The 14370-nt window shown below is 38.1% G+C and overlaps 1 protein-coding gene across 1 annotated transcript; it reads right to left on the bottom strand.

Moving 5' to 3' along the window:
• Positions 1–5684: 5684 nt before the first annotated feature.
• Positions 5685–7039, bottom strand: cUnh11orf96 (chromosome Un C11orf96 homolog). The gene has a single exon (XM_079858569.1). It carries the CDS (start codon positions 6816–6818, stop codon positions 6450–6452), a length of 369 nt encoding a protein of 122 aa, XP_079714695.1. The 5' UTR covers positions 6819–7039; the 3' UTR covers positions 5685–6449.
• Positions 7040–14370: the final 7331 nt, after the last annotated feature.

The raw sequence follows: 14370 nt of genomic DNA, 5'->3' as shown, positions 1-14370 counted from the left end.
GCAAATACAAAAATCTCCATAGGTTATCTCTGCGTCATAACACAAAATGAAAATGTCAGCAGAGCATTTAAAAGACAGCCCAGATACGTTCCCAGTCATAATCACAGAAACAAGATGATTTCTGATCAACATTTTCAACATTTCAACAAATGTCAGAAACTTGACCGCATCGAAAACCTCCGTGCATCTATCCAGAGCAGAATTAGACAGCTGTTTATATGGTAAAGATGAAGTGCAGCACCATATATCACGCACACAGTATCGATCCATTTATTTCCCCTGACACATATATTAATAATTCTTTGCATAGCATCAATTGCCAACCGCCTCATTGATGGTTTGAGGAAATGAGAGTGTGTAAATAGGTTACCCTCTGCTCATTCAGTATCCTTGTCAGGCCAAAGAGAGAAACAGACAGACATTGGGAGAACAAGGGCAACATGGTGCTTCCAGTTATGTGCTTTTGGTTCTGACCCAAAGCCCAAAGGGTTCTGCTTCATGGTGAATGAGAATGTAGGTCAGGGATTCAGCAAACAAATGCTTTTGCAGACAGAACCCAGACAGCCTTGAACAGGCAACAGGAGAACGAGAAGCGAAAGTCAGGTGAATAAGCAATGAAACGCATTCAAATGAATGTAAAAGACCTCTTATTATACCATTTTCCCCAAATCTGACTTTTGATCTTCTGTCAAGTGCCATGTGGTGAAGATGGATCTAAGAGTTTCCAAAAAAGGGAAAAATACCTCATTTTCTGAGCATTTAATCTTTTTTTCCCATCAGCCCAACTTGTCAAAAGCAATATATTTCTCTTAATGGATTTCCATAAATGGAAATCCCCTTCAGCATTTATTATTATTATTTTTTTAAAGTTGTTTTAAGTTACCAGCTGCTGCCAGTGTTTTTGATCATTTTCACAAAAATGTCATGGCCACCAGAATTGTGAATATCTGTATATGCAAAATATCAAAAGAAAGATCAGAGCCTTTTTTAAAGGCACACTATGCAAGATTTGCACCTTAAAGGGGTCATATAATGGTACATGCACTTTTACAAGTTGATTGTACTGAAATGTGTGTTGGCAGTGCCTGTACACAACCATCACATAATGATAAAAATCCATCCAGTGTTTTTTTTTTATCTCCTTATATGTTTTCAAATCGAGCCGTCTGACCGTGTGACGTCACACGGTTGGACGCCCCTCCCACGACTGTTAATTGACAGCAGCGTTTCAACACAGACCCGCCCTCGCTCGTGAGCGAGCTGTCATCATAGTCCGCCATTGTTGATACGCTGGAGCAGAATGGCGTCTAAGCGATTGTGGTGTTCTGTTCTTGGGTGTAATAAGGAACACAGCAGTCATTTTGATGTTCCTATATCCGAACCGCTGAAGACGCAGTGGCTGAGTTTGTTTTCGAAGGGAATATTCCCCACGATCAACGTCAATGCTTTCATGTTTGCGCGAATCATTTCACACCAGACTGCTTTACAAACGAGGGTCAGTATAAAGCTAAAGTAAAAAGTTTTTCATGACCATTAGCTGTAACATCAATCTGTCAATGAACTAACGTATACATCAGTAAACACAGCGTTCGTATCTCACTACTCTACCCTCCCAGCACATACAAAGATAGATCAAAGTGACATTACGTTAACCAACCATTCAGAAACGTCCTGTTCGAGCCTTAATTGTCGAACTTCTTCAGGGCCGTCATCTTGTTCTGGGTCCGACTTCAAATTGATACGGTTGCACAGTGTCCTCAGAGACTCCCGCTGCCATTCTTTCTCCAAAATATACCCTCAACTGTTGTCAAGGCAACACTCCACGTGTTTTGTGTAAAAAAAAAACCGCCCCACAGAACAGAGCAAAGCTCATTATCATTTAAAGACACATGCAGTAACGTTTACGACAGTAACGTTAAATACAAGTACTCCACAGCAACTCTAGGGGTCGCTGTTTGAGTAAAACGGAAACTGCATAGTGTGCCTTTAAGGTTTTATTCTAGCTTCATGCATTCGTTTTTATCAACACTTGAATGTGAAAGCGTTATTTCATAAATTACGGAATATTCAGTCAATGGCGGGAAAGCATTACCTCATAAATGACGGTAAATTCCGTCAATGGCGGGAAAGCGTTATCTCACAAATGATGGAAAATTCTATCAATGGCGCGTAATGAGTTAATAAACACCGGCCTGTAAACATGAGTCATTGTTTTCCTCTAATGATTCAGTCACGTTTCAGGCCCACTCACTTTAATTATTCTTGCCAGGTCAACAGTGAAATAAACAGTCTATATATAATAGGATGCCATACATATATTTTGTGATTTGAAGATACAAAGGATGCAATGCAAAATACAATTCAATTGTGTTAATTTAATAGGCTTGGAAGGAGTCTTTTAACACTGGTGGTTTCCTTGACGCACTCCCTTCTCAGCAATATTTTCATCAGATCTTCATTCGGCAAGGAATAAGCGATAAGAACAATCTGTTATATAACCAAGAACAGTGGGGCCAGTCCAAATGCCTGCTGGGAACATGATGTTTTTAATTAAAGGCTGTTTGTGTTCAGTGCACATTACGTACTCGGCAGGGCTCCTGTATTCAGATAGATTTGCAGTGTCATATTTATATTTTAAAGTTCATGAAGTTCAAAAATGACGTTAGTTTTGAAAAGGGACAGAAAATAAAGCCTAAGAAAGAAATCTATAAAGGGGTGTATTTAGCTTGATGAAAGAAGCAAGCCCTACATAGACTGATTAAGAAAGAGAGAGAGAGAGAATGATAAGAGGAGACAAGACGGTCTGGTGGAAATGAACATAAAGTTTGTTTTCACAACAGTTCCAAAACATCATATTTCACAGACCTCACTATCACCATGGCAACCACACTATGCAAAGTAGGTTACTGAGGCGCTTCGCTGCAGAAAGGGGAGATGAACAAGGATATTTCCTCTGAAGAAAAAACAGTTAAAGGTGATTTGTTTATGTTTAAATGTGTTCCCATATCTAGTTTAATATGCAGTGACAACTATGTGAGCCATTCTTATGATTTATCGACACACAAACATTAAAGTCACCATGAAATCAAATGGACAGTTCTTGTTTTTTATGCAATATTGTAGCATTTATTATCAATTATTTATCCGTGCACATTATGTTCCCACAAAATCTTTAATCAAAATAACTTCCCCTCCCTCCTCCTTCTCTTCTCTTCTCTTTTATGATCTGTCTCGAGGGGGGGATCAACCTGTCACTCATATGAGATCGACCAAAAGCAAAACACAACCATCCAATCAATTCCAGATGGACAAAATCAAGTCCTGCCCTACATTTGTTCTTGTTCGAGAAGCCGTTTCACTCGAATATATGTCACAATAGGGAAGAAAAGACTATAGCAACTTCCATTTTAATGCCGACTTTATGCATGTTAACATAATCGTGATACAGCATGTTTTGCGTATAGAGCATCATTGTTCATTATTCTGTCCATGTATACATGCCACAAAGTGTAATAGTTACATATTTTAAGCATTAAAGCTACACTGTGTAGGATTTTCTCCCATCTAGCGGTGAAATTGTTTATGACTACCAACTGAATATTACTTTATAGCCCCTCCCATTCCGAGGGCGTTTTAACTCCTACGGTGGCCGTATTATTTCAAATCTGCCAGCAGTCGCGAGTAATCTCCCCCTCGCATTCGTCACGGTGCCACTGAGTGTAAAAATGCGAAAGGCGAAGCTTGAATTTCCAGGTATGTCCCTCTTTGGCTAATGTATTTTCAAGATGGAGGCGCAACATGGCTGCCGCCATTCGAGCGACTCGCTCGTATGTATTCTAAATGGCAGATTCTACGCTTACGAGAATACTTGATCAGTTGGTAGAAGTAATTACACATTAATGAGCACATATCATTTTGAAAGAACAAAGTGTTTTTTGCTAAGAATCAACTTAAAAAATTACACAGTGTAGCTTTAAATGTTCAAAGTCTACTTCAGTTTTGACGTGAACGCTTAATGTATGTGTTGAGTCGAATGTATAGCCTTTCAAAATATACTTGATTTGATGGCGTGCGCAAACACAGGAACTCCACATGTGCACACTAGAAAGTTTCATTCTTGTACAATGTCTGTGCACAGCTTCTCAAACAAGAAAAAATGTAGGGCGAGACTTGATTTTGTCTATTGGGAATTGACTGGATGGTTGTGGTTTGCTATTGGTCGATCTCATGTGAGTGACAGGTTGATCCCGCCCTCAAATCAGTAAACACATCATCAGAGAAGAGAAGAGATGACACTGCAAAAGGGAGGGGTAGTTATTTTAATTAAAGATTATGAGGGCACATTCATTTTTTTAAAAAGTGCATGGATAAATCATTTACAGTAAATACTTCATAAAACAATGTGCGTTTGGAGGTGGGGTTATATGTTTGTCTGGCCAATAGCAAAAGGGGGTGTTAAAGGGGAACCTGTATGAAAACAGTCAGTATTTTTTCTAGGGCTGTCAAACGATTAATCGCGATTAATTGCATCCAAAATAAAAGTTTGTTTTTACATAATATATGTGTGTGTACGGTGTATAATTATTTTCTATATATAAATACACACACATGCATGTATATATTTAAGAAATATTTGCATGTATATACTGTGTATATATATTTATATTATATATAATTTATATTATATATAAATATTTTATATATAAATAACAAATTTTTCTTAAATATATATATGCATGTGTGTGTATAGAAAATAATTATACACCGTACACACACATATATTACGTAAAAACAAACTTTTATTTTGGATGCGATTAATCGCGATTAATCGTTTGACAGCCCTAATTTTTTCACATCTATTGTGAAATTATACACTTCACATTTAATGTTAATAATATTCAACTGAAACATTGCCTGCCAAGTCAGAAAGCAGATGAAGAATTAGTCCGACACAGTGGGTCAAAGGGTAATCCCTCAAACATAAATAAACTCAGTCACACCGTTTTGTGTCAAGCACAGTCTTTCACAACACTGCAGAATCCCCAGTTGGATGGAGACGCAAGATTTCCTATAATGTAACTAGATCAGAAGGCAAGTCATGAGATGCTATTTTTACATGCCAACTGTATTGGCTGATAGAAATCAGACGTTGAGGAGGGGAGTCCAGATAGAGACCGATGAAATGTGGTTGTGTAATGTGAATGTGGATACATGCTGTCATCTGAGATAATAGGTGATCATTATTATGAGAAACCATAATAGTTCATTATAGTATGTAATGAGTCATAAACAGACTTCACAACACCTTTCATTTTCTTTTAACCCCTTTTACTCTCACTTTATGCTTTAGCATTTGGATCTGTCAGAGGACAACCCCAATGTTTATTTGTATGTATGAAAGTATGAAACCAATTAAGAAAATAATGAGATAAAAAGTACAAATGCTTATTTTGCTAATCATAGTGACATAATTTAGTTTTAAGTCGTGTTCTCACTTTTTTAGTATTCATACTTTTTAGTCACACTGTAGTCTTGTATTTTTTCCACTTTTTTCATCATACATCCCTTTCCCTTTTTTTTTAGCACTTTTATTTTTTACAATTTCATATTTTTCATAAAAGTGTCTGTATACAATTGATTGGCTGATCTCGAAACGTCTAAACAGCACAACAAGAGTCAATGAATTCAATGTTATAAAGTTTATTTATATAACTATGAAAGAAAGTATGAAACAAATTAACAAAGATAATAGTCAAATTGAAGTATAAAGGCTTTTTTTCCTCTTACATACAGTGATAGTGACTTTACAAGTCCACAGTGTCAACAGAACAATTCTCTAAAAATCACTATGTTATAACAAAATAATCTGCGAATAAATATAAGATACATTTGAAAAGTACAATAATTTGCTCCTCGTCGAGTTCATTAGTAAGTTCACCATTCTGGCAGACTTGGACATCAGGGTTTAAAACCTTGTCTGAATGCGGATTATTTTCTGTAAAAATACATCTCAGTTGTACCTCTTTTAGTTTGTTCAGCAATGAATTATAACAAAATGTGACAAATGTGTCTACATCCTGCCCAGCAGTGGAGGACCCATTCGACTTGAATCTTAAGCAGGCACAAGGGATATGAATAACATCAGTCTATTAAAATGAAATCGGAATCATGTTTCTTGTCAAGTCCATTACAGATGAAACCTCACCGGTCCTCGAGTCTCGTACGATAAAAAAAGGAATTTGTGTATGTTGTTTCTGAAATCTTCCAATGTGCTACAACTTTGCTCTTGCAGAGGTACACAATTATTGTGCCAGCGTTACTCGACTGGAATCTGCACGTTTAAGACGCATATCATAACTACTAGAGATTAACGGATGTGAATGAGGAATTTAACAGGAAGATATGTGCGAAATGCATTGACTTCCAGTCCTGTCATCCTTCCTCTCTTCTCATTGCGCCGAGTCCGAGTCGCTGGAGTCCAGACTAGCCTGTGCAGACTCGGTGCGGCAGCTCTGTGTGGATCCCGCGTGGTGCAAGGTCTGTGTGCTTCTCCTGAGACTCTCCAGCGACTGAAGGAAGGACCGTCTGGCCCGTTCTTCCTCCATAGGTGAAGCCCCTTCCTCCTCAACTTCGGCGATCTCTGCAAAAGTCACCGGCTGGGTCTTGAAGCGGGCGTCTCGGGGCCGCCGGGGACGGTTTCGGCCCCGAGCCAGACACTTGGGGACCGGTAGCTGCTGGGGAAACTCCTCCATGGCCGATGCCAAGACGTGTGCGGGTAGAACGGCGAATCCCACCGTCTCCATCGGACGGGAAGCCATGTATCTGGATGGCAAGGGCTGGCCGTCCGTCTTCTGAGATGTTAGGAGAGCCTTGCAATTCTCCAGGTTTCCCTGTGGTGAAGGTTTTAAAGCAGCTTTCTCTTCTCCCTGTATCCTTCTTGACAGAAGGTGACGCTAACAAACAGCTTGAGACTTCCAGAAGACACTCGAGGTGAATATCGGTTCACTCTGTCTGTATCTCTGTCGTTTCTGAGCGTGCCACTGACAGGGATGAACCAGCTCGGGCTTTTATACGCTTCACTCCCCTAACGCTCTGGCTCCGCCCACCCACTGAGAACAGTCATGGTTCCGGCTGCCATACCAGTCCCTCCAAATCAGATCCTTGAAATAAATGCCAGCTAGAGAGGGAGTTGGGAAAGAAGAGGTGGGAGGGGCAGGAGAGAAGAGGATATGTGCAGATCTAACAGAGGGAATCAGAAAAGGGAGAAATAAACCAATGAACAGGAGCAGAGTGAGAGGACATGGGCAAAGAAGAGAGGAAACAAAGGCTTTGGAGAAAGGGGGTCAAATTCAGAAAACCACATTGAAATAAAAAGTAATTTTGCGTAAAGAAAATGAAGCTGTTTTAGGACCATCACAACTATTTGGATTGCAATACTGCTTTAATTAAAATGAAACACATTTTTCATTGAAATTCTCATTAGTGTCTTTTTGTTTCCAATTGCCAATATTCTCAATTAATTAATTACTGTAATACTGTTAAAAAGTAAATAAAAAATTTGCCCAAAAATTTTATCCAGTTCCAAAACTACTGCCATGATATGTACTTTACAATCAAAAAAATGTCTTCATTTTACTGTTCTGAGAATCATTTTTAGCTTTGCAACATTTTAACCGCAAATAAACATATTTGTCATGAAAATGAAATGCAAAAAAATCCTGGAAAACAGGCTACATTTTATGCATAATAATACTTTTTTATTTTTATTTTATTTTTTGTATTTATTATTATATTTTTAATACAAATTATTTTGATGTGACTTTTTGTGAAATTCACGTGTACAGGTAAAATAATGATATAAATCCAATTTAAAAATAGAAAACATAATATAAAATAGAATATATAAAAATGATATATATAATATATACAAATGATATATATATATATATATACTGTATATGAAGAGTTCAGATGCAAAAGCCTCTAAGCACCATCTGAAATTTTCTTCTAGAACGATAATTTTTATCAAGCTCGTATATTTAAGTTCAATAATTTCACTTAAATGGCAATGCAAATTACCTATTAATTGTCATTTAAGTGAAATTACTGAACTTAAATATACAAGCTTTATAAAAATGATCATTCATTCTAGAAGAAAATTTCAGATGGCACTTAGAGGCTTTTGCATCTGAACTCTTCACACACACACACACACACACACACACATATATATATATATATTCTTTAATGGTTTAATATTACATTTGATTTATTATAATTACATATATCTGTATAAAATTGTTTTTACTTAAACAGGTGAATCTCACACCTTGAATACATATAACTAAAGGAAATTGAATGATGAAGCCATTGCTAGTCGGCCAGATAAGGACAAGGACATGGAGGGTTGATGATGACTATCTATGAACTATTTTTCTCCTTTACTAGAGGTGTCGTGAGCTCAGCGACATGCACACGGCAAGAATCTCACCTAGCAGTGCCACGACCATGATCTCACCACCATAATGAGTTTCACCAACTCTCACTTTACTCTCACTCAGTCTCTTCATTTGCCATTCAGATCTGTCATTAACCCTCAAATCGTCCATGTCAGGCATGTCTGATGAACCCAGAGACATTTTGGGAGCCATGTGTGAAATTATAGGAGCTGGATATTGTGACGTAACACACAGTGGCAGTTCCCATTTGTCATGGACCCTGAGGATGACCCATTAAAAGCAAAACAGGAAACCCTAAAGGTGCCATCACACTCCCACTCATCCCATATTTCAGACGTCAAGGGGTTACCGTAAAGTCTACTCTAAGTAACGTCTATTTTGGGCAGAGAGTCACTCAGACACTTGCAGACAGACACGTTCATCTACCCGCTAGGGTATTATCAATCAGGTGACATCATATAATGATGTCAAGGACAACTACACAAACCACGTGTTGTAGGAACACCTTGTCAAGTTGATTAATAGCTTGTATCTGGAATAAGCAGTACAACATGCAGAGGAGATGTACTTGACAGCAATGAGGGTTAAATCACACATACTATACCCTCTTTATGTACTATGAATCTAAACAATACCATAAAAACAAAGAAATACAATGGTCTCCATCTATGAAAAAACAGTGATGTGTCAGTCAAAGAGATGAGAGATGTTTTAGCCGTAACCCTCTATACCTGCATGATCAGCAACAGCTGCTGGTATTTTGAACACTTCAAATAAATACAGCACGGGACAGCTGGGTAATCCTGAACAAACTTAACAGACAGGATTTTAGGAGCCTCTCTTCAACCTCAAGATCAAACCCCTTGCCAATGACACACCAATGTTACAGAAGCAAGCAAATGATTTACAAATCAACAGTCTCATGACTCGTTTTGTCAAATTGGTGCTAAATCTAAATCTTAATTGTACGTTTTTATACTAGTTTAGGATTACAGTTGCTTACCTTTTTTATTACAAATTGTATGTTTTCCTACGAATCACATTGCATGAATATATGTATCAAATTTAAACTTACTTACGTTTTCTTGCGATATCGGATTATTCTAATTATTTTACATTTTTAAAATGTCTTTAATTCCATAGTTTTTATCAGGGTTTCAAGCGCGTAGGCCTATTGTAATTGTTCGAATTTCCAAGGATCAGCATTGTCCCCTAAAAGTGATCGGGCAGACCAAACCGTAAGTCATAGAGACTTGAAACTTTGAGGGATGGTGGTACTCACCCCATCTACAACATCATCAAGGCTCGTCCCAATCGGCCTAATGGTGGCGCTACAGCGATCAAAAGTACTTAATGGCTCATAACTCAACCATTCGTCGCAGACTCAAGTGTCTTATATCATTGGAATCCAATTAGCTCAAGGCGAAAGATTTTTTTTTGCGAACTAGTCCTAGGTTTTTCGCCCAATCTGATTATCAATAACTAATCGAAAAAAAGTAGACATTTCGATTCACGTCCATGATGGTATGCCAAAACGTCTATGTGGGCATGACCACTTTTACTAAAACGGCTATCCCTCTTGAACAGAATGAGATAATTTCACCAAACTTGAAAATTTACCTTTGCAATTTTCCCGTGTAAAGGATTGCATACCACTCGATTTTCTCATTCTAAGCAACTTTGCCTCTAGCACCACCACTGTCAATTGAATCAACTGTTAAATATTGGATATTATTTCAAAAACATATTTCGCAAACTAGTCCTAGTTTTTTGGCTCAACTTCGATAACTGTTAAAAAGCTATAAACCATATATTTCCTAGGTAAATTGTCTGTTTTGGCTGTAAATGGTCTTTTCCATCTATGATCTAGATGGTTACAGGCTTGCTAAATAAAACAGAATACCTTTTTGCATGTAAAGGACTTAAAGCGCTTGAACCCCATAAATAACTTCTTGCAGCTAACTTAACGTATTTTGTTAATTAAGTATATTTAAATTAAATTCGTTTTTTTGTATTTTTATTTTCTTTTAAAAAAAAAGTTAGACAAAGCTAGAAGATCTGAGTCTGAAGATTAGTCTGTTTTTCACCAATTGAAATTAAAATTTCACCATTTTAATCATATTAATGATAATGCTATATTAAATGAAAATATATTATGGGCTAAATTGAACACATTTTTGGTTTTGTGGTAAAAGACCTGGAAAAGTCATGTTAATTTATAAAATCTTAAAATGATTTTATCGGGTAGAAATCGGTATATGTAAGTAAAAAAAAAAAAAAAATTAATCACAAACAACTGGAAGAGTCATGTAAATTCATTGGTAATAAAAAGTGTAAACCCACAAGAACATTCGGTTATTTAAACAATTCTAATTTTCACTTTAATTTTATTTACCTAATTTAAATATTGTATTTTAGAGTGAGGGGCCTTGGAGTCTAAAAGGTTGAGAACCACTGGCCTTACTGATGGGGTTGAGGGGGTATATAAGACAAAAAAGATAAACAGGTTTATAGAACACAAAAAGTATTAAAACTTTTTACAAATCAATATCATTTGCTAGATCAAACTGGACACACATTGAACCAATACATTAAATGATAACATTCATCAACAAAACAAAACATATATCCCCAAAACAATAAATCCTCAGGGCCACTGCGGCTTGATTTAGTTTGTGTCTGTGTTTATAAGAAGCATGAACAAATCTGTTGTCACATTAAGAGGTCTGTCTGTTAACATAATTAAAAAAAAAAGGTGAAAATACCACCGAGCCACTTTATTTTCCATGGACTTGGCCTCATTACAGGGGACGAAAAGCCATATATTTATAGCACAACATGGACACATTCCCATGTAGGCCACTCGCTCGACATAACATCCAAAATTAGCAGAGCCAACATACTGACTTCCCCAACACGGACCAAAACATTTCACTCCTGTAATGGATAGCACATAAACATAAGTTAAATATTACCTCAACAGGTTATTTATAACCAACTCATACATGTCAGTATATTTGAGGATGAGAAGTATAAAACTATGTATGCTAAGTATGCTAGAACTTTACTTGAAATGAGATTATACTATTTTTGTCTAAATTAATATAAAAAAAACCCTAAAAACCAAAGTCAAATTGTTTTAAATGCTACAAGTTCATTTATGCATCACACCATTATAATGTACAGTATGAAAAATGGATAATAATTTTGAGATTTGAGAGTCTTATAAATGTTTTAACAGAGTGTTAGAAGACGGCAAAGGTAATCTAAATGTAAAAATAGAGAAAATGAGCATGAACAATTAAATATCCATTCAGATACTGATAAATCTGACAACTGATATGGTACCGATATATTGAGCATGCCCAGATGTAAACAGTCAGAAAATATATATACGTCAAGCAAGATAATATCAGGGCCTAAAAATGGATTCCTAGATATGCCTCCACAAAGCAATATTTAGTCCATCTCTTCCTGTAAGTAATGAAACAAATGACAATTAATTAGCTCTGTTGCACTCTGCATTGTGGAAGTAAACATAATCCTTATCTAAATGGTGGTGAGTGCAATGTACTCGGAAGGGATGTTGTTTTTGTTCCAGAGTTCTGCTGGGAAAAGGAGGAGTTTTCCCCTAAGACAGAGGGAGTCCTGGGTCTTAGTATTGGTGGGAATGAAAAGACAGGCCTTGACTTCAACAGACACAACACTGCCCAAGTCTAATGGATTTGTGCCACCGCCGCACATGTTGCTGTTAGCCTTATGCGTCTAGACTCGTGATGCAGCTCTCTGATCTGAGAATTAGGAGGAGTGGGAAAGTGTCTTCATGAAGCTCAAGCACAGGTCAGCCAAGCGAGACAAAAAGTTGTGTACTTTGTAAGTAGTCATTCAACAGATGCTTCAATCCAAAGCCACTTTAAGCTTGTTTGTTGCTCATGTCAACTCTAATCTCTTATTGAAAAGAAACAACTTCCACCCCTTTGGTTCCAAGTCTAATTCGTATGACAAAGAGGGGACAAGAGGCATGGTTTGCATGACTCTGATGTAACATGACAGCAGACCCTTGCGGTTGGACACAAGGGACCGTTTCCAGTTCTGAGGCAGGTGCTGAAAACAAATCCATGTGGTCTTGCTAACCAAGGCCACTGAAAGGCTACTGGGAGAGAGGATCCTGGCAGGACACGGGTTATTGGGCTTCCCAAACATGCTGTTTTTCTGTTGGTTATGATCCCAGTGCAATTGAGAAATTTTGAAAGCATACTGGACACTATGCCAAAAGTTTATTTAAAGGGGCTCTGGAAAGAGGTACCATGAAGGTTTTAAAAAGTGTCATCTTGAAAATCCATCTATGGTAAAGGGTTAGTTCACCTAAAAATAAAAATCCTCTCATCAGTTTTTCACCCTCATGTCATTCCAAACCAGAACAAACCTCATTGGTTCTTGCAGAAACTCAAAAGTGTTTGCGCGACACACGAGAACAAACCTCATTGGTTCTTGCGAAAACTCAAAGGTGTTTGCGCGACACACGAGAACAAACCTCATTGGTTCTTGCGAAAACTCAAAGGTGTTTGCGCGACACACGAGAATAAACCTCATTGGTCCTTGCAGAAACTCAAAGGTGTTTGCGCGACACACGAGAACAAACCTCATTGGTTCTTGTGGAAACTCAAAGGTGTTTGCGCGACACACGAGAACAAACCTCATTGGTTTTTGCAGAAACTCAAAGGTGTTTGCGCGACACACGAGAACAAACCTCATTGGTTCTTGTGGAAACTCAAAGGTGTTTGCGCGACACACGAGAACAAACCTCATTGGTTCTTGCAGAAACTCAAAAGTGTTTGCGCGACACACGAGAACAAACCTCATTGGTTCTTGCGAAAACTCAAAGGTGTTTGCGCGACACACGAGAACAAACCTCATTGGTTCTTGCGAAAACTCAAAGGTGTTTGCGCGACACACGAGAACAAACCTCATTGGTCCTTGCAGAAACTCAAAGGTGTTTGCGCGACACACGAGAACAAACCTCATTGGTTCTTGCGAAAACTCAAAGGTGTTTGCGCGACACACGAGAACAAACCTCATTGGTTCTTGCAGAAACTCAAAGGTGTTTGCGCGAAACACGAGAACAAACCTCATTGGTTCTTGCGAAAACTCAAAGGTGTTTGCGCGACACACGAGAACAAACCTCATTGGTTCTTGCAGAAACTCAAAGGTGTTTGCGCGACACACGAGAACAAACCTCATTGGTTTTTGCAGAAACTCAAAGGTGTTTGCGCGACATACGAGAACAAACCTCATTGGTTCTTGCGAAAACTCAAAGGTGTTTGCGCGACACACGAGAACAAACCTCATTGGTTCTTGCAGAAACTCAAAGGTGTTTGCGCGACACACGAGAACAAACCTCATTGGTTCTTGCAGAAACTCAAAGGTGTTTGCGCGACACACGAGAACAAACCTCATTGGTTCTTGCAGAAACTCAAAGGTGTTTGCGCGAAACACGAGAACAAACCTCATTGGTTCTTGCGAAAACTCAAAGGTGTTTGCGCGACACACGAGAACAAACCTCATTGGTTTTTGCAGAAACTCAAAGGTGTTTGCGCGACATACGAGAACAAACCTCATTGGTTCTTGCAGAAACTCAAAGGTGTTTGCGCGACACACGAGAACAAACCTCATTGGTTTTTGCAGAAACTCAAAGGTGTTTGCGCGACACACGAGAACAAACCTCATTGGTTCTTGCAGAAACTCAAAGGTGTTTGCGCGACACACGAGAACAAACCTCATTGGTTCTTGCAGAAACTCAAAGGTGTTTGCGCGACACACGAAAACAAACCTCATTGGTTCTTGCAGAAACTCAAAGGTGTTTGCGCGACACACGAGAACAAACCTCATTGGTTCTTGCAGAAACTCAAAG

This window comes from Squalius cephalus (assembly GCF_949319135.1).
Source record: "Squalius cephalus genome assembly, chromosome: 23".
NCBI classification, from domain to species: domain Eukaryota; kingdom Metazoa; phylum Chordata; class Actinopteri; order Cypriniformes; family Leuciscidae; genus Squalius; species Squalius cephalus.
Note: the sequence above shows the minus strand (reverse complement) of the source record. Positions and strands in the feature narration are given on the sequence as shown.